The 23815-nt window shown below is 49.3% G+C and overlaps 1 protein-coding gene across 1 annotated transcript in view; it reads left to right on the top strand.

Annotated features, from left to right (window-relative positions):
- The window catches only part of CNOT6 (CCR4-NOT transcription complex subunit 6), a gene marked incomplete at its 5' end in the record, with an annotated part of 237081 nt that overhangs the window by 65315 nt on the left and 147951 nt on the right, over window positions 1-23815 (top strand). The window contains one exon of the mRNA XM_086949985.1: window positions 562-795. Within this exon, the coding sequence (XP_086806111.1) occupies window positions 562-795 (234 nt within the window). The remainder of the gene's footprint in view (window positions 1-561; window positions 796-23815) is intronic.

Below are 23815 nucleotides of genomic sequence, written 5' to 3'. Positions count from 1 at the left end.
TGATAATTTTTATCATGTTGGACCCTTGGTTAATGTAATTTATGAACCATGGAAAGTTGGAAAGTGCTCGCTCATCTTTCTAAGCATCCAAAAAGTACATATACTTTGCCTTCACTTACAGATTTTTATCTGTTGCCTGTAATTGTGTGTACTTTGTCGCCTGTAATTGTGTGTGCAAAATTCATTGTTACCGTATTGGGGTTTTAAGCGGACATATATAATATATAATAATTTGCTGTACTACTTGTGTAACATGGATACTTCAAATTTTCCATCTTTACAAGTGGTGCACTTGATGAGGCGAAAGGTGCTGCACCTGACTGCCAAATGTTTCAGTTGCAGTCCTGTTTACCACTCTCTTGAACTGTTGATTAGATTGGTAATCAACTGTACAATTATGGGTTATTGTTTCATAAAACAGAAATACACTATGGATGCACTTTGCCTTTATTTCCCTCTGTGCTATTTAACGAAACACCTAATAATGATTAAAACAGTCCCTTTATTCTTTTGGAGCTTTTGTAAATGTGCTCAATGTTTATTTGTTGTTTGCACCTATAGCTGGAAAGCCGTGCAGTGATCTGGATAAGCAGCTTATACTTGTAGCTAATGCTCATATGCATTGGGATCCTGAGTACTCCGATGTGAAATTGGTGCAGACCATGATGTTCCTATCAGAAGTAAAGAACATTGTTGATGAAGCCTCTCGCAGACTCAAGCCTGGTGGATCAGGAGAAGCCGTTGGAACCATACCGCTTGTGCTCTGTGCAGATCTTAATTCTCTTCCAGACTCGGGTAAGGACTGTAATTGAAGCAGCAGCTCTCTTTTCTAATTAATCCACTAGAGCAGTGAAAGGGGCAGAATTTAGTCACACAATGAAATGCTGTGATTTTTAAACACAGATTCCTATAACTTCAAAGTTGTCTTCCAGTGGTAAGTAGTACCTTACTTGTTTCCAGTGGAGGCATTGTCTTACATTAAATGCTCTCAAATCTGAAGCTCTATAATTTGGTCACTACTTTATTACAAGCTCTGTTGCTTTCCTAAGATAAGTGAGTGGATGCAAGTGATTGTATGTCTTGTCATTGAGTATTTATTGGTTCACACAGGCTCCCTCCTCTCCATGGAATATCGGTGGAAGGTGAAGTCTTCATTGAACAAACAGTCCTTCTCGTGGTACCATTGGAAAAAGCCATTCCCTGATGCTGGTCTCTTCCTTATCATGCAAGTCTATTCAAGTTCTCAAAAACTTGAAGCCAAAGTGCCCAACTCAATCAGTTGACTAGTATCAGGTTGAGGTCTTTCAGTAGGCAGTATTGGGCATTTTCAATTGATGGTCTGATGCCCGCTGGCCATTCTCCAGGGTTAGGCGCATCCCTGCATTATTTGCAATTCCAGTCGCTCTGACCCCTACACCACTTTTAGTGGCTCGCAAAGTTCTGGTCTGTTTGTTTCAAATGAAGAACCTGCCTTCCTTTGTGTGAACCGTTGTGCTTTCAGTACGCTCTGACTGTCACTGGTGCAGTCCTCAAAACTGATTTTAGCTCGGCGTCGAAGTCTGGAGATAATATTTGAGCGGCTAATGAAAAAAAGTGTTTGCCTTCTTTAATGCCTGTTAGACACTCTCCTAGAGTCCACAGGTTTGGATAGATGAGGGAACCTTTCAGATCAAATCCCAATACCCTGGTAATACCTAACCAAGGCTATGGATGCATAGTCAAAAATGACTAGTGTACGTGCAATACATCTGCTGTCCTCTACTTAGACCTACAAAATGAAAGTGGCCTTCACACGCCTCAAGATGGGAGACATTTCTTACCCTTTAGAATCGAGGTCTGTTCATTTACCTCAGTGTTCCAAAAAGCAGCAGAATCACTGCTGAAAGTCCAGTTTTAGAGCCCCTGCCTTTCAATGAGCTAGTACTGGCTGCCTGGAAGGACCCCTTTTTTGCACCAGAGTAAAAAAATAAATCGCACAACTTCACAGGCTACACCTTCGGACCCAAACCTCTAGTCATCTCATCCTTCACTTGAGTATCGATATTTTAACCTAATCTGCCAATTGAGCCCCAGTACTTTCTCTACAAGTGGGTTGCTTTCTCATACCTTTCTTCCCGCTGCATCTTCCATTCCTCCCCCCCCTCCCCCCCCCCCCCCTTATATGACTGATGGAGGACCATCCCAATTTTGCAGCTGGAAGTGCTATTCTCGCTTCTTTTTGGTGAACATAAAGGATGGAGGTCTCCGACCTATCTTAGACCTGCACCCTCTCTACACCTTCCTCAGAAAGGAGAATTTTAAGATGCTCATTCTGGCCCAGGTCTTGTCTGCCGTCGACCCCCGGAAACTTAATGATGGTGTTGGACCTACCGAACGCAGCCTGTTTTCATATTCCCGTCGACCGGCACCATTGGCGCTACCTGCATATTTGTGTGAAATGGGAGCATTTCCAATTCGCTGTGCTCCTCTTTAGTCTTACCAGTGCCCCTCTGTTGTGTTCATAAGTGATGGCTGTGGTGACTGCTCATCTTTTGAAGGTCTGGGGTTACCAGTCTTCCCCCTACCTCTACAACTGGCCTCAGCAGTCATCCGTGGCTTCCAGTCTACTGCAAACCTTCTGTCATCTTTGGGGTGCACTATCAACCTGCCAAAGTAATACCTGGTCCCTCTCAGACGCTCCTCTTCATCATAGCCATTCTGGACATGGGTTGGTTTGTACCTTTTCCGCACAAAGGGGAGTCCATGACATTCAGGCCATGGTCCCGATCTTTAAACCTTGTTCCTAAATTCGGGCAATGGAAGGGGTTTCCAGCCACGTCAGCCCTATCCCAGCCATCCGTCCTGTGCAGACTTCCCAAGCCATGCATGGACGGGAACACAGCACATTCTGACCCAGGAATGGAGGTCCGAAATAGTCTTGCCACCCTGCCCCGACAGCCACAGCCTCCAAGCACTCATAGTCTGAATCTGCAAGACCACTCTGCTCCAACTTGCCTAGAGTATCCGGTTCGAGGCATGTGGGCTGCTGAATTCATATCTGTGCAGAGATCGCTGCCTAATGTTAGGTCCGGATGATCGCACATTGTTGTCTTGGAAGAGTCTTCGAAGTATCAGAAGATAGGTGGCTCCTCCCCTGGACTACAGTGCGCATGGGCATCGACTCCATCCCCAGATTGTTTTTTTCCGCCATTGGGTTCGGATGCATATTTGTTAACTTAAGTTCGGAATCGATAAACTTTAGTATATCGTCGGTATTGTCTTGCGATCGGTGCCCAGTTCTGTTCCAGCTCAGTTCCCGAGCCGGACATCCAGAGGAGCCGCGTGGCTTTTCAGCACTGAAGGCCCGGTCGACGCCAGAGGCCTTATCGGCGAACTATCATGGAACGGAGCCCGTTCAAGAGATGTCCCGTGTGCAACTCGAAATATCCTCACATCGACGTGCAACAAGTGCCTGTTGCCGGATCACGATGAAGCCAGCTGTATGGCTTGTTCTCATTTCCGCTCCAAGAAGACTATTCGACTTCGACGCGCAGCGAGCAAGGAAGCCCAGCAGACGGCACCTGAACCGGTGAACATCTTCGATGCCGAGTACGATGAGGGAGCAGAGCGGGAGGTTCAAGAGAACCTGTCTGATCCCTCATCGGAGATCGACTCCAGCTACGACACTGATATTGAAATGGTCAATACTGAAGACGTCGTCGACTAGGTAGGAGACGATGATGGGGCTAACGTTGATACTGGAGCCGAGAAACTTAATAGGGCTCAGGTCGAGGGATCGCCACATGGCCTTACCCAAGATCTTACACTGGGTTCTACAGCCTCGCCCTCGGGCCCGGCTTCGGACACTTCTAAGGAGCCACGGGTTGTCAAATCAAAACCGAAAGAGAATGCTTCGGTGTCTACGCAACCAAAAGCACTAGAGGCGAAATCGAAACCGAAAGTGCGTATTGCTTTGGTCGGCTCGAAGTCCTCTGAACTATCGGCACCGACTAAGCATAAAGGTGTTATCGACCCGGTGAGGTCGCTAAAGGGTGTCGAGCCGAAGACTGGGACACCGAAAAAACTGGTCAAGGACGTCGACCCGAAAAAATCGGCTTCTAAGACCGTCGACACAGACAAAGGACTCAGAGCTCAGAAGGTTCTCGATCCTACGTGTCGAACAGACAAGGCTAAAAGCGGTACAAACCTAGAGTCCACGCCTGGCGGTGGCTCGAAGGAACCTGTCGAGTCGACGCAGCCGTCCGCCTCCTTCTCGAAGCAGGTGTCGGAATCGCTGAAGCGAATTAAGGAAAAGGCTTCGGCTGTCGGACCAAAGGATACTCCACCACCAAAGCCTGCCAGTAAACCTCAAAAATCGCTGGCGCCCAGTAGTTCACGCTGCCGCCGAAAGAGGTACCTAAGGCCTTCGCCCCTAAGATGGCCGTCGAAGCGTAGAAGGTGTCCACGGGGCCAAAGCCCACAACTGCGGTACTGGTCACAAAGCATCGACAACCCTCGCTTGAAGAGCAGTCGGAACAATTCATCGATGCCGACACGGGTAGACTTTCAATTTACAAACGAAAGATCGCCCCGGAACAGCCTATGCAGTCATATAGAATCCCATTAAAAAAGATAAAGGATTCCACTACAACACCCGTTCTTGTCGAACCTATATCTCCACGTGGCCAAGACACTGCTCCTGTTTCGCCCACTTACTCTGATGTGGAGACAGGGGAAGGTGACAATGAGGAGTACAGCTATCCTTTGGACACTGATCCAGAAGATCACAATGAACCCTGGGCGGACGCTGCTGACCCAGGGGATCCACACACTACCCCGGACAGTCATGTGTATGCTGTAAAAACATCGCCTACTGAAGAATCTGCGGCGTTTAATGCACTTATTGAAAGGGCAGCCAAAAATCATGATGTCCAGCTCCATGCAGACCCTATTGAAGTGGATTTTCTGTTTGACACCTTTTCCACCTCACAGAGAATTGTCAAGACTCTGCCAATGCTAAAGCGTGTCTTAAAACATGCTGGAGACATATTTAAAGAGCCCACAAGGGCCAGGGTGATAAACCTCAGAATTGAAAAGAAGTACAAACCGGCGCCTGGGGGCCCTACCTACATTAAGGGACAGTTGCCGTTGGACTCTCTGGTTGTTTCCAATGCCTGGAAGAGGACGAACTCTCAAACAACGGGTGATGCTCCTCCCCCTGACAAAGAATCGAAAGTGATAAAAGCATCAGGGAAAAGGGTGGCAGCTCAAGCGGCCAATATCTGGCGCATTTCAAACACTCAGGCACTCTTAGCCAGATATGACAGGGCCCTTTACGATACACTTGAGACCCTGTTACAACACCTGCCAGATGAATATAAGGAGGCAGCAGAGATGCTCATACAGGAAGGGAAGCTCATATCAAATGCTTCTATCAAGTGTGCACTGGACGCAGCAGACAACGCGGCCAGAGCCATTAACACAAGTGTGATGTTGAGGCGACATGCCTGGCTCAGAATCTCCGGGTTCAAGCCAGAGATACAGACCACCATACTAAATCAGCCTGTAAACCCTGATCATTTATTTGGCCCAGAGGTGGACACCACCTTGGAAAAAATCAAAAAGGACACAAACTGCAAAGTCTATGGGGGCTCTCCAGTCGCAGCAGTTCAGGGGTGGTTCTTTTCGTCGCTCAAGTAATAGAGGAGTTTCCAGAGGCCTGCTGTCCCAGCAAACACAGTACAATAAAGGTGGTACGCAAACCACATACACCAAACAAAATAGAGGTGGCTATCGTGGAAACATCGCCATGGGCAGAGGTCGTAGAAACGGCTCCAGATCCTCCGCCACTAACAAACAGTGACTCCTTGTCACTGCCCCCGACCATACAACACCGGTCGGTTGGAGACTACAACAGTTCCTGCCGGTCTGGAAATCCATCACCACAGACAGGTGGGTTAGGAAGCTTATCCAGTACGGGTATTGTCTGGAGTTGACATCCACTCCACCCAACATACCCCCAAGACACCGTCCTATGTCCACAGAGCATTTGCACTTATTGCAGCAGGAGGTAATAGTCATGCTGCAAAAAGGGGCAATCGAACTCGTGCCTGTGGAAGAAAGAGGTACAGGAGTGTACTCTCTGTACTTCTTAATCCCAAAAAAGGACGGGTCCCTCGGAACCATACTGGACCTCAGACCCCTATACCAGTACATTCTATCAGAACACTTTCACATGCTAACACTGCAGCAGGTCCTACCGTTGTTCAGTCAGGGAGATTTCCTCGCAACATTAGATCTGAAGGATGCATACTTTCATATTCCGCTACACCCGTCACACAGAAAATACCTCAGATTCACCATTCAGAATCAGCACTACCAATTCAAGGTCCTCCCTTTCGGAGTAACGACAGCACCCAGGGTGTTTACAAAGTGCCTGACGACAGTGGCTGCACACCTACGGAGACAGAATATTCACGTCTACCCTTATCTGGACGACTGGCTTATCCAAGCAAAGTCGGCCGAGCAGTGTGCCGCCCACATGTCCCACACCATTCACCTATTTCACGATCTGAGATTCTCACTGAATTACCCAAAGTCCAACCTTCAGCCCGCCCACGTACGACAGTATCTGGGCGCGACAATAGACACTCTGGCAGCCAAATTCAGTGAGGATCAACTGCATTCAATTGCTGATACAAAAATTCAGACCGCAACACTCTCTTCCGGCACGAGTGTTCATGCAGTTGATAGGCATGATGGCCTCCTGCATGTTCATAGTCCCGCACGCGAGACTACATATGCGTCCGCTGCAGGAGTGCTCAGCACGTCAGTGGAATCAGGCTCACGGACAGTTGAAAGACCTAGTGTTGGTAACCGGTCGTGCATACAACTCTCTGCATTGGTGGAATCCACAAAACCTTTGCAGGGGACGACCGTTCCGGGAGCCTGTGCCACAGATCATTCTGACAACTGACGCATCTCTCCGGGGATGGGGAGCTCATGTACTCCTCTACACAGTGCAAGTACTATGGACAACGCAGCAAAAGAAGATGCACATCAACCTTCTACAACTGATGGCTATCTTCATGGCAATGAAAGCATTCAAAGTACATCTGTGCAACCAGGTCGTGTTGATCCGGACGGACAACATGACAGCCATGTACTACATTCAGAAGCAGGGAGGTACACACTCTCCACAGTTGTCTCATCTGGCTCAGAACATGTGGAAGTGGGCCATTCAGAGGAACATCTTCCTCATGGCGGAACACCTCCCGGGCAAAGACAATCAGATGGCGGACCTGCTCAGCAGGTACAGCCACCAAATGCACGAGTGGGAGATACATCCATCAGTACTCCACCCGTACTTCCAGCAGTGGGGTCATCCAGAGATAGACCTGTTAGCCACAAAGGAAAACGCCAAAGCTTTTCCGCCAGGTTCCCACAACCACAGTCGCAGGGCAATGCGATATGGATGAACTGGTCAGGCATATTTGCGTACGCTTTCCCCCCCAGCACCTCTAATACCGCTGGTGTCACGCAAGCTGAAGCAACACTCTATGACACTAATCCTAGTTACTCCGACGTGGGCACGCCAACCATGGTACACCACGTTTCTAGAACTATCCGTTGTACCGCATCAAAGGCTGCACCTCACACCCAGGCTTTTGACGCAGAGCCATGGCGACATTCAGCACCCAGATCCGCAACAGCTCAACCTGGCGATCTGGTTCCTGAGGTCTTATAATTTGGCTACCTCAACTTGCCTCCCAACTGTATGGATATCATAAGAGAGGCAAGGAGGCCCACCACCAGAGCATGCTATGCAGCAAAATGGAAACGGTTTGTCATTTATTGTGCAGACCACAACATCAACCCGCTAGACGCGTCTACTCACAACATCATTTGTTATCGGTTACATCTATACAAATGCAATCTGGCCTATGCTTCCATTCGTATACATTTGTCCGCAATAGCAGCTTATCTACAAAACAGGCAGCATCTCTCACTTCAGAGTGCCTGCCATCAAAGCTTTTCTGGAAGGACTCAAACGAGTCATTCCTCCCCGGACCCCACCGGCTCCTGAATGGAACCTAAATGTTGTCCTCACCAGACTAATGGGTCCACCTTTTGAGCCTCTACATTCATGCAAGATTCAGTTCTTAACATGGAAAGTGGCTTTCCTGATAGCGATTACATCGCTGTGACGCGTTAGTGATCTCCAGGCACTAACTATCCAAGAGCCATTCATACAAATTCACTCCAGCAGGGTGGTGCTTCGCACTAACCCTAGGTTTCTTCCTAAGGTGGTTTCACAATTCCATATCAATCAGACTATAGAACTGCCTGTGTTCTTCCAAAATCCTGAGTCAGTGGCGGAGAGAATGCTCCACACACTTGACGTCAAAATAGCCTTAATGTACTACATTGATAGGACCAAAGATTTTCGGAAAACAAAACAACTATTTGTTGCCTTTTCGCCACAACACAAAGGCAACCCCATTTCCAAAGCAGGTATAGCCAGGTGGATCGTTAAGTGCATTCAAATTTGCTATCAAAAAGCCAAGCGCACTTTAACGGTCCCCCCACGGGCCCAGTCCACCCGAAAGTTGGGGGCCTCCATGGCTTTCCTTGGAAATATTCCTTTGAAAGACCTATGTAGAGCAGCCACATGGTCTACCACACACACATTTACGAAACACTACTGTGTAGATGTGCACTCCAAACAGCAGGCAGCTGTAGGGCAGGCTGTTCTAAAAACACTTTGTCAAACTGCTGCAGCTGGCACAGGCGGCCGTCGCGAATGGAGGGACTGCTATATAGTCTATGCACAGATATGAATTCAGCAGCCCACATGCCTCGAACTGAATATGCTACTTACCAGTATGCATCTGTTCTTGGCATGTAGGGCTGCTGACATTCATATCGCCCGCCCTCATCCCCGGCGCTTGTAGCGGCTGCAGCACTCAGAATCACTCTTAGCATGGTCATCACTCACGGTGTTACACTCCATCTTTGCCACAATGGCTAAAAACAATCTGGGGATGGAGTCCATGCCCATGCGCACTGTAGTCCAGGGGAGGAGCCACCTATCTTGTGATACTTGGAAGACTCTTCCAGGACAACAATGTGCGATCATCCGGACCCAACACTAGGCGGCGATCTATGCACAGATATGAATGTCAGCAGCCCTACATGCCAAGAACAGATGCATACTGGTAAGTAGCATATTCAATATCATTCTCTTCCCCTTCCCCCTCCCCCCACCCAGATCCCCCAGAAATCCATAACATCGGACAAGTGGGTCTTGCAGATCATTTACAAGGGCTATTCTCTGCTTTTCTTTTCTTTTTCTCCTCCCATTCTGCCAAATCAAGAACGGCTGACTGAGGATCATCTGAACTTGCTCTTGGAGGAAGTTACAGCTTTCTTGGCCAAGGGAGCTATAGAAAGGGTCCCAGTTTCAGAAGTAGGCAGTGGTTGTTATTCCCTCTACTTTCTGGTTCTGTAGAAGAACAAAGGGTTGCAGCCCATTTTAGACCTTCGGACTGTCAGCCTCTTCCTCAAGAAGGAGAAGTTCAAGATGCTCACTCTAGCTCATGTCTTGTCTGCTCTAGACCAAGAAGACTGGATGGTACCATTGGACCTGCAGGATGCAAATCTTCACATCCCCATCCTGCCGAACCACAGGCGTTACCTACGGTTCAAGGTAGGCCATGAGCACTTTCAGTTTACTGTGTTCGCCTTCGGCCTTACCAGTGTTCACCAACGTGATGGCAGTGGTCGCAGCTTATCTGCTTAGGTTAGGGGTGTCAGTCTTCCCCTACCTCAAGGACTGGCTGTTGAAGGCGTCCTCGCCCCAGGCTGTCGTCTCCCACCTTCAGACTACTGCGAGCCTCCTGCATTTGCTGGGGTTCTCTATAAACGTGCTGAGGTAACACCTGACTCCTTCTCAGACGCTCTCTTTCATTCAAGCTGTTCTGGACACAATGCAGTTTCGGGGCTATCCTCCTGAGCAGCAAGTCCAGGAAATTAAGGTTATGATTCCAGTGTTTCCGTCTCTATCCTGGATTTCGTTGAGACTGGCTCTGAGGCTGTTGGGCCTCATGGCCTCCTACATCCTGTTGGTAAACCATGCCAGGTAGCGTATGCGGCCTCTGCAGTGGGACCTGAAGTTCCAGTGGGTATGACATTGAGGAAATCTCACTGACATGGTCCAGATCTCGGAAGGGACTGCTAGAGATCTGCAGTGGTAGTTGACGAACCGCGATTGAGTCCATGGCAGACCCCTCTCCCTTCCCCCAACCAGATCTCAGTTGTGACAGATGCGTCACTTCTGGGAAGGGGCGGCCATCTGGAAGAGGGGGAGATCAGGGGACCCTGGTCTCTGGCGTACTCCGGGCTCCACATAAATATGTTGGAGCTCTGAGCGATTTGATTGGTAATGAAAGCATTTCTTCCCTCTCTCAAGGGGATGCTAGTGCAGTTCATGACCACACCCACCACCATGTATCACTGCAACAAGCAGGGTGGCTTGGGTCGTGAGCCCTTAGTATAGAGGCCCTGCGTCTTTGGACATGGCTGGAACAGCAGGGCATAACACTGGTGGTTCAACATCTGGCAGGTTCTCCGAACGCCAGGGTGTACAACCTCAGCCGTCAATGCCTAGCGGATCACGAATGGCGTCTCCAGTCAGAGGTGGCACAAGGTCTCCGTCAGCAGTGGAGAGTACCTTGATTAGTTTTGTTTAACTCTGAAGAGAACGCGAAGTGTCAGCAATACTGCGAACTGGAGTTTCCACGGCGGCTATCACTCGACGACCCCATTCGTCGCGAGTGGAGCTCTGGCCTGCTGTACACATTTCCGCCCATACCACTTCTGCCCAGGGTTCTGAAGAAGCTCAGGAGCAACCAGGCCCTAGTCGTTCTTGTGGCTCTGGACTGGGTGAGGACTGTGATGTCCAGAGATTCTGAAGATGAGCTTCGATCCTCTGATCAGGCTGCCCATTCGGGAGGATCTTCTGTTGCAGCAGAAGGGGAGGGTTCTGCACTCGAACCTCCATGCGTGGAGCTTGTGTGGCGGCAATTGATAGCTTTTGACCTTCCTCCTAAAGTATGTAACGTTATTTTGGCACCTATGTGACCCTCCACTAAAACGGTATACGCCTGCTATTGACAGAAATTTGTATTATGCTGTACAGAAAGGTCTACTGACCTTCTTTCTGCTTCTCTTTCCACTGTTCTTTGATTTATTCTGACCCTTGCCCAGCAGGGCTCTGCCTTGGAACTCTCAAGTGTTAACTTTCTGTTCTGTCTGCTTTTTTGCGGCTTCCAGGCCGGCCTTCTCACTTTAAGTCTCATATTGTACATAGATTTCTAAAAGGGTTGGCTCACTTGTTTCCACCAACGCCCTTGGTTATGCCACAGTGGGACCTTAATTTAGTTCTCACCTACTTAGCGTGTGCTCCCTTCAAGCCTTTACATAACTGTCCCCTCCAGCTATTGACCATCAAAACCTTTTTAGTGGCCAGAGGGTAAGTGAGTGACAGGCGTTATCTTTCACACCCTTCCATCTGATGTCTTTGACAGACAAAGTGGTGCTTTGCACCAGGGCTTCATTTTTACCAAAGGTCGTGTCCCCATTCCATCTGGGTCAATCCATCAAGTTGCCCACCTTCTTTGCTCCCCCACATCTCTCTAAAGAGGAGGAGTGTCTCCACTGACTGGCCACACAAGAGTTCCGGGTGTATGACCAACTCTTTGTGGGGTATGTGGGAGGGAAGAAAGGAAGGGCAATTCAGAAAAGGACCCTCTCTCGCTGGGATGTTCTCTGCATTAAAATCTGTTATGCCCTGGCAAAAAAGCAGCCCCTCTGAGGGATTAAGGGCCTATTCCACCAGGTGAAAGGCTGCAACTACTGCCTTGGTTCTGGGTGTCCAAATCTTGGACCTCTCTCAGGCAGCAATGTGGGCATCTTTGCCCACGTTTGCAAAACACTATTGCCTGGACAGTCTGGTTCGCAGGGATGGGCATTTTCCCCACTCTGTCCTACAGGACTTTCTAGTTTAAGGTATTAGCCCAAAGCCCACCGCCAGGATGGTATGGCTTGGGTATCTAATTTAAAGGAAAGGAATCTGCAGCTAGTAGTTTCTATCAGATGAACAAGTTACTTACCTTCTATACCACATTTTCTGGTAGAGACTCTTATATGGCTGCAGATTCCTTAGGGTTCCAACCAACGTATTCCCGCTTTGCGGACTAATATTGTAGGTGTAGGGTTACTCCCCTTTCCAGGGCCCTAGTTTTGCACATGATTGTTAGTTACTTTGACGCTCTGCGCCTCTGGCATGGAAAAAACAAAGTACTGACGTCCGCTCACCTGGATGGTGCTATGTAGGTACCTCCGCGTCATAACTAATGATGCCGACGACGTCCCGCTGAGCTGAATGGAGCCACCCAACTGCGCGAGCAAGGGGTATTGCTCAGCAAAAGTTTTCGATCTAACCTGACTCCTGGGAAATTCAAAGGTAAGTTAAGGAATCTGCAGCTAGATAGTCTCTACCAGATGATGCGTTACCAAAGGTAAGTAACTTGTTAAGTCCCACAGTAAAATTGTTTAGTATTTTTAAAGTATTTGAATTGTTTAGACCTTTAGAAAGGACTTAGCATTTTCCTTTAGTTTCTAAAAAGATCCCATTGACTTTAAAACCATGATTGATGCAGCAGGTTGTTCCCAGGAGCTCCACCTGGGGTCCTACAAGAACCTTACGTTGGATAGACTTAAGACCCTTTGCAAAGCATGGAACTTCACCATGGGGCCTAGACCAATGAAGGCACATCTGCTATAGTTGTTTGCAGAAAATGCTAGGACCATGGTTTAAGGGGGAAAAACCTCATGGAGAAAGGGCAGAAGATGCTGAAGTGGATGAAGTATATGACAATACCAGCAACAATCCCTCAGAAAGCAATACCACTGGGAGTACTACTGGTAATACCGAAGAAGATATTGATAGTGAGTATGCAGATCTTCAAAAACTAGCCAAGAGGATGGTATTAGAGGCTAAACTCTTAGCTATAGGAAAGGAAAGATCTGAGTGTGGCCTAGGACCTACCTCTGGTGGCAGCAAAATTATAAACGGGAGAATGTTTAAGCTTTCAACCCTAAAATTCTTTGAGGGGTTGTCCTCAAACACAGAGGGTGATGATATCACCAAATGGTTTACACCCTTTGAGAGGGCTTGTAAATTTAGTTAGCTCAACAAGAAGGAGCTCTCTTCTCTGGGAGCTGATCTCAAGAAAATGTAGGAATAGGCTCACTGAATGAGGCAGATGCTGAGCCCTATGACCTCCCGAAGGAGACCCTGATTGAGGGCTTTGGATTCTGAACACCTGAAGAATACAGGATCCAGGAGAAAAGAAAAACCTAGAGTCCACCCTAGATAGATTTTGTAGACTTTTCAGTGAAAACACTAGGTGGGGCTTGAAAGTAAACAATGTGCAAGATTAGGAAGAACTTTATAATCTCATCATAAAAGAGTATCTATTGAGTAATGTGTTCCTGAGAAATTAAATCAGTACCTTATAGACCTAGCTCCACTTTCTCCTCGAGTTTGGGACGAAGGCAGACCACTGACTCAAGACAAGGGTGAACAAAACTCCATCTGGTGGGGATGCCACCCCACCCCTTCCCAGGGAAAGATGGATCAGTCAAAGGATAAAAACTGTCTTCTAAAGGCCCCCAAAAACCTATTCAGGTGGTGTAGGAAGCTGGCTCTGTATATACTACACCAAAGTGAGGTGTAGTGTGCACAGTATCCGGTGGATCCCCAAAGGTAGGCAGAGATAAAGGTAGATAGCACCTCACTCTCTACTTGTGGTAGTGTGGTCGAACAGTAAGGCAGGATCAGAGGACAGTGTTAAGCATTTGTTGTACACACTCAGTGAGCAAATAAATTCACACACTCAGACTGAACTTCAGACCAATTGTTTTTTGTATAAAAACAATCTTTATTTTATTTTCCAGAACCAAGCAAGCCTAGCACAGATAAGTTGATAAATACTTGGCAGTAAATATATACAGTTTGAAATGCAATTGTGTGGTTACAGTTTGAATTACTGGTTATGCAATACTGTGAAATGCTGTACATATACTTTGTAAAGGTTTTTTAATGAGAATTACAGGCAAGTTACTTTTACGTTACTTTTGAGATTACTTTTTCTACTCATGGTGATATACCTAGATATCACACTGGGACATTTCCTACAGAAAAGGTAAGTAAATTCAGTTTTGCACAATTGTTTCCATACAAATCAACTCCACACTTGAAACAGTCAATAGGTTCATATGGAGACAAATCAAGTTAACGGTTACCAGGTAAGTAATCTGTCTTTGGTGTTGAACTTCTGGGTTTAGAACAAGGGTTCCACCAGGGTCAAGGGTGCACTCTCGTTATACACCCTCAGCGGCCCAATGTTATCCAATGGAGGATAGGGTGCCTCTGGTTGGTGGGTGCTGGCTAGCAAGCCACTCTGCTGTGGGAGCAAAGCTCCTGGACTTGAGCTCTGGGCAAATGGGGAAACAAAGTAGCACCAGAGGTGCACCCTCAACGGCACTAGGGCGGCTGGGTGCAGAGTGCTGTTTCGCCGTAGGGCTCCCTGTTGGTTTCAATGGGGAACCTCCAGTTTGCGAAGGCACTGCAGGCTTTGGGACGAAGGTCTTCTGGATGTGACCACCACTTCGAGAGGTAAGTTAGGAAGTTAAGGGTTGGTTAGGCATCATCGGTTTGGGCACACAAAGCTGTGCGGCGTCTGGTGCAGGGGTGCCTTTTAGGGACTGATCTTTTTACCAGCTCCTTGTCGCCTTTGGGGGGACCTTCTGGATTTAGGCTGCAGGTGTCGGCTTGAGGCTTGTCAGGGGTTGCAGGATCTTGGGTCGCAGGATCTTGGGTCAGGATCGCTGGGGTAACCTTCTTGTGGTGTTTGCCCACTCGAGCTCTGGCCGTGGGATGTGGGTGCAGAGTGAGGCAGATCCGCGGTGTCCGGCCGTAGCCAGATGTTGCAAATGAACAAATCCAGTGTTCACAGGAGGCAATGTCTTTGTAATTGAAGTCAGGAAGGTCTTCCGGGGTTTTCGAGGTTGCTGGCTGCAGATCACACTGGGATTTTGCAGGAGCAGGCTCGAGGGGGAGACAGGTCGGTAGGGCTGGGGCCAAGTCAGTGGGTGTCTGCCTCTTGTTAGCTGCTGCACGCTATTCGGTCCTTCTTGCAGGTTCTTGTCTGCGGAAGCAAGGTTCAGGGATGTCCCTAAATACTAGATGTGGGGGCGTTACAGGTAGGTAAAAGGTAGGGACCAATGGGTCCCTTCCCTGGGGTGGGTACACCCCCTATTATGCTACCACTTCAGTGGGAGGGAGGGACACGAGCCTGTCCCTGGTTGGCTGAGTACCTCCATCTTCAAGATTGGGTGGACCAAGAGTTGTGCTACACCTCTCCTCCCCCACCTGAAGGGTGGAGTTGGCAGAGGTGTGCGCTAATCTCTTCCCCCACTTGTTTTTTCCGCCAATTCATCCGCCCAAAGTGGGGACCAGTTGCTGGGAGAAGAAAGTGGCCTGGGAAAGCTCACAATGGCGGCAAGCCTTTGAAGCTTCCCCTTTGTGAACCCTGCCCATCCTAGGGGAGGAGGCTTGGCACCTCGTCCCAGTGTGTGCATTGTTTCAGGCCCCAGAGCGCAGCAGGCTCTCGACCCAGGGGTCCAGAAACATGTCTGGACACTAGTGGCAGGTTAATTTTCAGGGGGCATCTCTCAGATGCCCTTTGTGTGCATTTTTAATAAATCCCACTTTGTCATCCGTGTGGGTTTAATGTGCTAGGAAGTTGGATGCCAAACTTCTCAGTTTTCAGTGTAGCCATTATGGTGCTGTGGAGTTCATGATGACAAACTCCCAGCACCATATACTCTTAATGGCAGCACTGCACTTACAATATCTAAGAATAGACTTGGACACTGTAGGGGCACAGGGCTCATGCACATATACCCTCACCAATTGTATAGTACACCCAGCTGGAGGGGTGTCTAACCTATGCCAGGGCAGTGGGTTGTAGGCATGGCACACAGAAAAGTGTCATGTTGACTCTTCACTTTGTTCTGCACCAAAACACGCAGCCTGCAAAGGCAGTGTGTGAGTGTAATGGTACAGGACCTCTGAGGGTGGCACAATAGTTGCTCTAGCCCTAGAGTCCTTCTTTGGTCACAGTGCCCTTGGTACCTGTGGTACCATTTACCAGGGGCTGACCTGTGGCCAGAGATGCCAATTGGGTTTAGGCATCTGATAGACATCTAGCCGCAGATTCCTTAACCCCTTTGCTGCTTCTGACAGCCAACGTCCGTCGCGCTCACTACCTCCGTAGTACCTCGCACGTCTGTTGCAGCCCCGCCCACTGTGCTATCCTCGGTTAACTTAGAATATCCCAAGGTGTCAGACTGGATCCAGAACATTTTTGCAGCAGCACCTCTGCACGCCTGGGGACGGCGCCTCACGACCCCACCCTGACGTCCACGGACGTGACGTCAGCGAGGTCAAATAAGTCCCTCCCGGTGCGCTGATGTCAGTTTCCTGCTTTTCTGCGTGCAAAGCGGTTCCTCTGGCCTGTTTTTAAGCCCTTTTTTGACGCTTTGCCTCTGGAACAGTGTAAGATGCCTTCGGGCTTTAAAACGTGTACCTCCTGTTCGCGGCAAATGTCCGCGACGGACCCACACCTTATCTGTATGTGGTGTCTGGGCGAACACCACGACTCGACGGATTGCGACGCCTGCCAACACAGAAGCCGAAGTCCCGGCGGGAGTGCAGGTTGAAGCTGTTTTCAGCTAGTCTGTCGCTGTCTGAGTCGTCTCTGCCCCTGGCCTCCTCATCGGCGGCAGGTCCCTCTGGTAGTGGGTTCCATTTGCGGCATTGGTTGCCCTCTGGTTCCCAGGTGCGTCATTCTCCTCGCTCTGGTAGGTCATGGTAAGTCACGGCGCATGTCGCTGCTGAGGTCCTCGACCTCACTTCCATCTGTTGTTGCGGTGCTAGTTCCCGGAATCCTCCGGACCTGCGCCCCCGGGAGTCGCCCCTCCCTTACCCACATAATAATAATAATAATAATAATAATAATAATAATAATAATCTGAGCTAAAGCGCCTGGTTACTGTCCCCGCACTATGGCACCTGCCTAACACATCCTCCCTTGCCCTCATACCCCATTCCCCATAAAACCTCTCTGGCTTAACCCCTGGGAAATAAATAGGTTTTCAGCTCTTTACGAAAAGCCAACTCGGAGGTTTCCAGCCGGAGCGCCAGAGGTAATCTGTTCCATTGTTGTGCTGCCAGAAAGTGAAACGAGCGCCCTCCCATTCTCGCTCTTCTGATCTTGGGGACCTTAACCTGTCTCACCCGCTAGATCTCAATTGCCGGGTCGGGTTGTATGAGGTTAACAGGTTCTGAAGGTAGTGGAGCACTTTTCCCTGTCTGATCCGATGACTCACACATAGCGCTTTGAACTGCACCCGTACTTTAACTGGCAGCCAGTGTAGCGTCTCCAGAGCCTTCTTAGAAGAAGCACTCTTTGGCAGCATCAGCACCAGACAAGTTGCCACATTCTGTATGCGCTGTAGCCTCTGGTCAGACCCAAATGGAGGCCTATGCCACAGCCCTGCAGGCCTCCCTTGGGTCCCCTCCTCTCCCTGGGGCGTCCTCGGAGCCTCCTCTACGTTTGGGTTCTCTGGCGGCCTCATCGGCGGGTTTGCCCCCGGTGCCGACTGACCCCCTTGCCTCTAGGGATGATGGAGATATGGGGTCATCAGGGCACGGGCCAGCTGGGTCCCCCTGTTTGACCCATAGCACCCCTGCCACGCCGCATTGCCCTGTGGTGCCGTAGGTGGTTGCTGGTGCTCGCAGCCTTGCTTCGAGCACGCCTCCGCCTTCTGGACAGGCGGCTGCCAGTCTGGAGGCGGGGTCGTGCCCTGCTCAGACTCCAATCCTTACTTTGGAGTCTGAGCCTGTTGTGGTTGAGGCTGAGTCTGCGCCGGTCCGGCGGCATACGCTTGCCTGCCCGGCTTCGGCACTGTCCCCTTCTTTGGAAGCGGAGCGTGTCGTGGTTGACGTGGACTCTGCGCCGGACAAGGCTGACTCCACGCTGAATTGGGCCGAGTCGGCACCGGGCCGGGCAGGGTCCTCACCAAACGAGATCGCCTTGACGCCGGAATATTGACTCCTCTTCAGAGGCTTCCAGGAGGAGTTTGGTGTCGCCTCAACACCCGGCAATGCCAGGACTGTCCTGGCCTCTTCCCCTCCTTGCCTCAGCTGCTGCTTCCTCCCTGCCAGGAGTCCAGATCGCTGGAGTCGTGGGGCCATAACATTTTCGCCTCAACTAGCTCAGCTCTTCGATCACTAAATACAGTTTGTGTCTTAGCTCAGGCTACTTCTGGCCTTTGGGACTCTGCCGAGTATCTTTCATCGGCCACTTCTAAGGGCGCTTGTGTTGACCTCCTTCATCTTCTGTGATGGCAATGATTTGGTGGAATTTACAATCTGCTTGGCCTTGGATACTGTGGATTCCTTAGGCCGTGCTATGGTTGGTTAGGTTGCCCTACGGCGCCATGCTTGCTTGTGGGATCGCGTCTTTCCGGAGAACATACGGGAACGCCTTGTTGATCTACCCATTGATGGTGTCCTTTTGTTTGATGCCCATGCCGATTCGGCTGTTCAGCGCCTCCTTTCGTCCTCCCGTATAGTTTTTTTTTGCAGGCCCCCTTTTGACATGTTCTGAGGGGGGTTATCCTTTTATTTAGTGTCCACTAGTTGCACTATGCGTTTTTTAGGCTGGCGGTAAGCCTACTGTCACGGTGTTCCACAGGTTGTTTGTGTTCGGTCCTCTGACTATAGTTTGTCCTAAGAGGTGTTCCCCCGTGGTTCTTGGGGATGTGCCAAACTCCAAGTGGGGTACCTGTATGCTATTGTATAGCTCTGCTATGCGTTAGGCGGGCATAGAGGCCCCTTTGGGCTCTCTACATCCAATGGCGCCATTGTCTTACCATTGCACGGTGTTCAGTGTTGTGCCTTTTTGGCTCTATCTCCTATACGCCATGGGTCTTGACTTGCTTGAGCCTTACATTTGTGCCTCTTTCTCCTCCTTTGAAGGTTTTTGAGGTATTCCAACATGCTTCAAAAAGCGGCGACCTCCTGCCACGGGTGCACTAGGTGGGTTCCTCCTACGGCACCCGTAGTTGCGTGGTCGCAGCTCGCCCCCTTTTGCTAGATACATTAGATCTCCAAATTGCTGTAGGGTATCCCCTTTCTACGTCTCAACCTCTCCGCTACTGTGAAGTCTGGTCCTATGTCTCGGTGTTTCAAGGGGCAATTCCTTGTTTGCCTCTTTCTGCACAACAGTGTCTTTTCTGTACGTTTAAGTGCACTTCAGTGTCTTTTCCTGCATTTTCTGCATTAAGGGTTCTTTGCTTTCCACTCCCTGGGGTGGCCCTCCACTTCACAATGCCTCTTTCTTGGTGTTCATATATTAAACAGTCCCACTCCTCTGTGGGGGGTGCTTTTCTCCTCAGTCGGACGAAGTGGTCTGGAGATCTGAGGTTCTTCTCACGAGTTATGCATGTTCCTATTGGCACTTTGGGTGCCTCTGCTGCCACTTCCTTCGGATGTGTCTTTTTCACTGGGCGTCACCCTACTTTCTGTCTCCTGTGGCTATGGGACAGCTCCTCTGATGCAGGTCGTCCCAGGTGCTACTCGCTGCTTCTCTGTATTTTGTGGGTGAGTTCTCACTTCGGCCTTAAAGTTGCCAGGTTAGGCAGTTCCATGCTCATTTTAGCGTTGCCGCCTTGTTGACCCCGTGGCTGTCTGCTCTGTGCATATTTTAGTTGTGGCCCACTTCAGCGTGCCTCCAAGTGATGCTGTTTGCCCCTGCCACCCCTTTTGGTGGCTAGGTGTGCACTTGGCGTGTCTTTTGTTCCCGCCTGTACTTCTAAAATGTTAGCTCACAACCTGCCTCTTGCCCTCCGCTTCCTGGATGTGGCCTCTCTGGCCTCCTTTGCGTGGGCTAGCCTGGTAGGCTCTAGTTATATTTCTTCATGTTCTCCTCTAGCTTTTGTTGGTGTCAACTTACTGCATCATTGAGCTGGGAGCAGTGCTTCTTTCTCCTTCGTTCTGGACTCTCTTCTGGGATATGGCTAGTGCTGTTTATGCATCTCATACTCATATCGTGTCGCCATTCTGGCAGTTTGGGACGCCTTGTATTTTGCTCTTAGAGCTACGTGGGTTGCTGTCTAGCTGTTTCGCCACGGCCTTTCCCATAGTCCGTAACTGTTGCTGGCTCAGTGCTTTGGGCACTTTCTGTTGTCGCAGACCCTCCTCCACCTTGGGGTATGGCTGTGGTATCGATTCTAAGTTAAAGAATCCACGGCTAGATGTGTCTATCAGATGTACAAGTTACTTACCTTCGGTAACGGTGTATCTGGTAGAGTCGTCTAGCCACAGATTCCTTAACGCCCACCCATCCTCCCCGTTCTGCAAGGACCTTGCCAGTTGGGCTTCTCCTTTCAGTTGCCATTGGTTTTCTTACAGGGTGCTCACGTGGTTACACCCTTTTTCAAAATTGCCATATGCGGCTGGCTTCTTTCCTGTAAAATGGTGTCTTTTGATTTACCAGCATCAGGAGATTCTTCTTCTCATGTTGCCTTCCCTCCCGCCTTCTCCATTGACTTAGGGCTATTGTCTCCTCTATAGTCACCTTCTTGGGAATCAACTGGGCTGTGTTTTGGCCTTCCTCTTTCATAGGGGAAGTGCTATTTTTTTCATACCTTCTCGCAGTAGACTCTTCTTCCTGTGCTCGTCCTGGTCAGCCGGCACAGTTCTACATGGTAATAACAATCTACCTTTGTCTGTTGAGATATTCTTCCCTTGTTACTCAGCTTGTGTGGAAGGTCAATGCTTCGCTTTGCGGGGTTCTTGGTCAGTACTTGCTCTGCCTTTACTTCACTTATATGGAGACAGTGGCTAATACTGTCTTTTATGATGGTGTTTTGCACCATCGCATTCTTTCTTTTTTGGATTTTTCATCCTTCGCACACTGTTCCTATACTTGCAGTTTTGTTGGTGGCTTTGCGTTGTGCTGCGGAAAAGTTTCTCAGAAGAAAACTGACGTCCGCGCATCAGGAGGGACTTGTATGACCTCGCTGACGTCACGTCCGTGGACGTCGTCCGGGCCGGGTCGTGAGGCGCCGTCCGCCAACGCGCAGAGGTTGCTGCAAAAAAAAAATTCGGATCCAGTCTGACGCCTGGGGATAATATAAGTTGAGGAATCTGTGCTTAGGCTGCGTCTCTACCAGATACACTGTTACCGAAGGTAAGTAACTCTTACTTCAATGCAGTTTTAGGGAAAGAACATGGGCCCTGGGTACCTGATTAGCAGGAGCCCAGGGCACACTCAGTCAGAGCACATCAGCAGTTAAGCAAAAGTGGGTGCAACCATGCTGAAAGAGGGCACTTTCTCGCAGGTGGTGAGCCCTGAAACAATACACAGTCTAAGTGTGGGTACTAGTGCAAAAACTTGGATCCCACAAAGGCTTTGTGCTTTGATTGTTAGACCAATGGGCACCGAACTGGGGACCTTGGCTGTCCCAACAAAAATAATTCCTCTACACCTGCAGTTAATGCAGTGTCTCCAGATGGGATCCCAGGTGATCCCTGGCCATGGCAGAGAGCTCACTGAAGCAACTTTAGTCTCCTGAGAGTGAGGTGGATGAGTGGCCCTGTCTGACTGGCTCAGTAATCTCGAGAAGTACAGACAACAGCCACATATAAATGGGATCCGAGTTGAAGCACTGAGGGATACAGGTGCAAGTCTCACCATGGTGACTGAGAAACTGATATCCCTAGAACATTACCTGGCTGGTGAGACCTTCACAGGCCTCCGTGTTGATAATCAGTCTATGTTCTTTATCATGGCAGTGGTCACCTTTAGAGTGGGGCGCGGGTGGTGATATACTGTGGATTGTCTGCTAGGCAATGATCCGGAGTCCTCCACATACATGTGATTTTCAATTGAAAGAATTCTGGCAACTTGTTGCAGAACTCTTGTGTGCCCTCTATTTCCGAGGGGGCTGGAGGGGCCGAGAGCTGGTGAATAACTTTAAAACCTTCTTTTGAGGAGTTGATATTCCATTAGAACAGTATGGGGGTCCTGCATCGCGCATCTTGCACAGAGAGCTGCTGTAACCCCTGGAGGGGCTCTTCATCAAGCAGAATTGCCACAGAGGGGGTCAATCATCCAGCACACGCCGCACGGGACTCCCAAGGACCAGGAGCTAGTGCGTGCTAATCACCTGCGAGGAGGACCGCCCCCAGCCTACCAGCGTAAAGTACCATATCCGGCTCCCGCGGAGCGGGACGTGAGCCGGACGAGCCGGACAAAGGGTGGACAGTCTGTGACAGGCAGGGTCTGGGCTGGGCCATCCCCTTAAGTTGTAGCTCCTGAAGACCAGCTGGTAAAGGTACTGTTACAAGTAGGACGTTCCGAAGCAGTCTCATTTAACATTGCCCTAGACTTAGCGCTGCATAAAAACTGATGGGTAAAAGGAAATCTATTGAAGGGGGCCCTGACCATATCAGCAGGAAAAAAGGAAAAAAAGGCTAAAAAGTCACGCAATGCAGCACCCAACTGTGTACTCTCTAGTATAGAACTACTTGTAGAAGAATGTGAAGAGATCTTAACAGGGGCACCGTCTGTACTAAACGAGAACCCCACTGTCCCCTTACAAGAAAGTGCAGCCCAGAAGCTGGGCAGAGTGGTCATCCTGGCAATTTTTCAAAAGAAAGATCAACATGCAGCTGTTATTCACGTAACACCTAAAACGCCCCTTGTTCCTAATCCTATAGAACCGCTAGGTGGGTGTATTGTGAACAAGGAGAGAGTTAATGTGGCCGAAAATATCAGAGGTTGAGAATGGAGAAAATCAGAAAGTGGAAAGTGGCACAGGGATAGTTTGCACCAATAGGTATGCAGTTCTTGAGGGTGAAGCAAGGGAGTTGGGTGAAGTCTTATCACAAGGTTTAGGAGTTAATGAGCTGGATTTAGCAAGTCATTCGAACTGTCGAAATTGCCAAAACTTTAAAGACATTTTGTTAAAGAAATGTAGCCGTTTGGAAGAGGAAATGGTTCAGATAAGGAAACTATTGGGGGATTTAGTAAAAAAAAAGTGGTAAACAGTCTGTAGATCTTCCTCATCCAGTGGTGCAGTCCCCACTTGTAAGTAGCCATAATAACCAAGTAGCACTAATAGATGACACCAAAACCACATCGAAAACTGCCCAAGGCCCACCAAACACTCCACAAAGAGGTTTGGGTCCTAATAAAGTAGGACCAACAAATACAGGCGCTACACAACCTTACGGCCCTAGAGCAGGAGAGGGGCGGTTAGATAAAACAAGGATCCCACCACAGAGAGGCGGAGGGCCAGCAGGGCGGGTTAGTGATAGCTCCAATTCCTATGCAAGCGTGGTCAAACAGTCAGGACCGGTGGGTAAAATCCAACGGGGGAGGGAAAATATAGCACCAAATGTGCGGGTCACATCTTTTAACACCCAACCTAATCAAAATAGACCTGCAAATTCTACTGTTTATTTGACGGGGGTCCCTAGGATGAGTAGTGGTATGTATGAAAGTAGGGACTCTACATGTAATAAAGCAATCCATTGGTTACGCCATGAAAGAGGTTGCAGATCTATAATCAGAGAAGATCTGCTGAAAGTGCAAAGACTATCTATGACTAATTCTGCCACAGATTGTATTGA

The sequence above is a fragment of the Lissotriton vulgaris genome, unplaced genomic scaffold, assembly GCF_964263255.1.
Source record: "Lissotriton vulgaris unplaced genomic scaffold, aLisVul1.2 SCAFFOLD_3061, whole genome shotgun sequence".
Taxonomy (NCBI): Eukaryota; Metazoa; Chordata; class Amphibia; order Caudata; family Salamandridae; genus Lissotriton; species Lissotriton vulgaris.
This window is presented reverse-complemented; position numbering and strand designations above follow the sequence as displayed.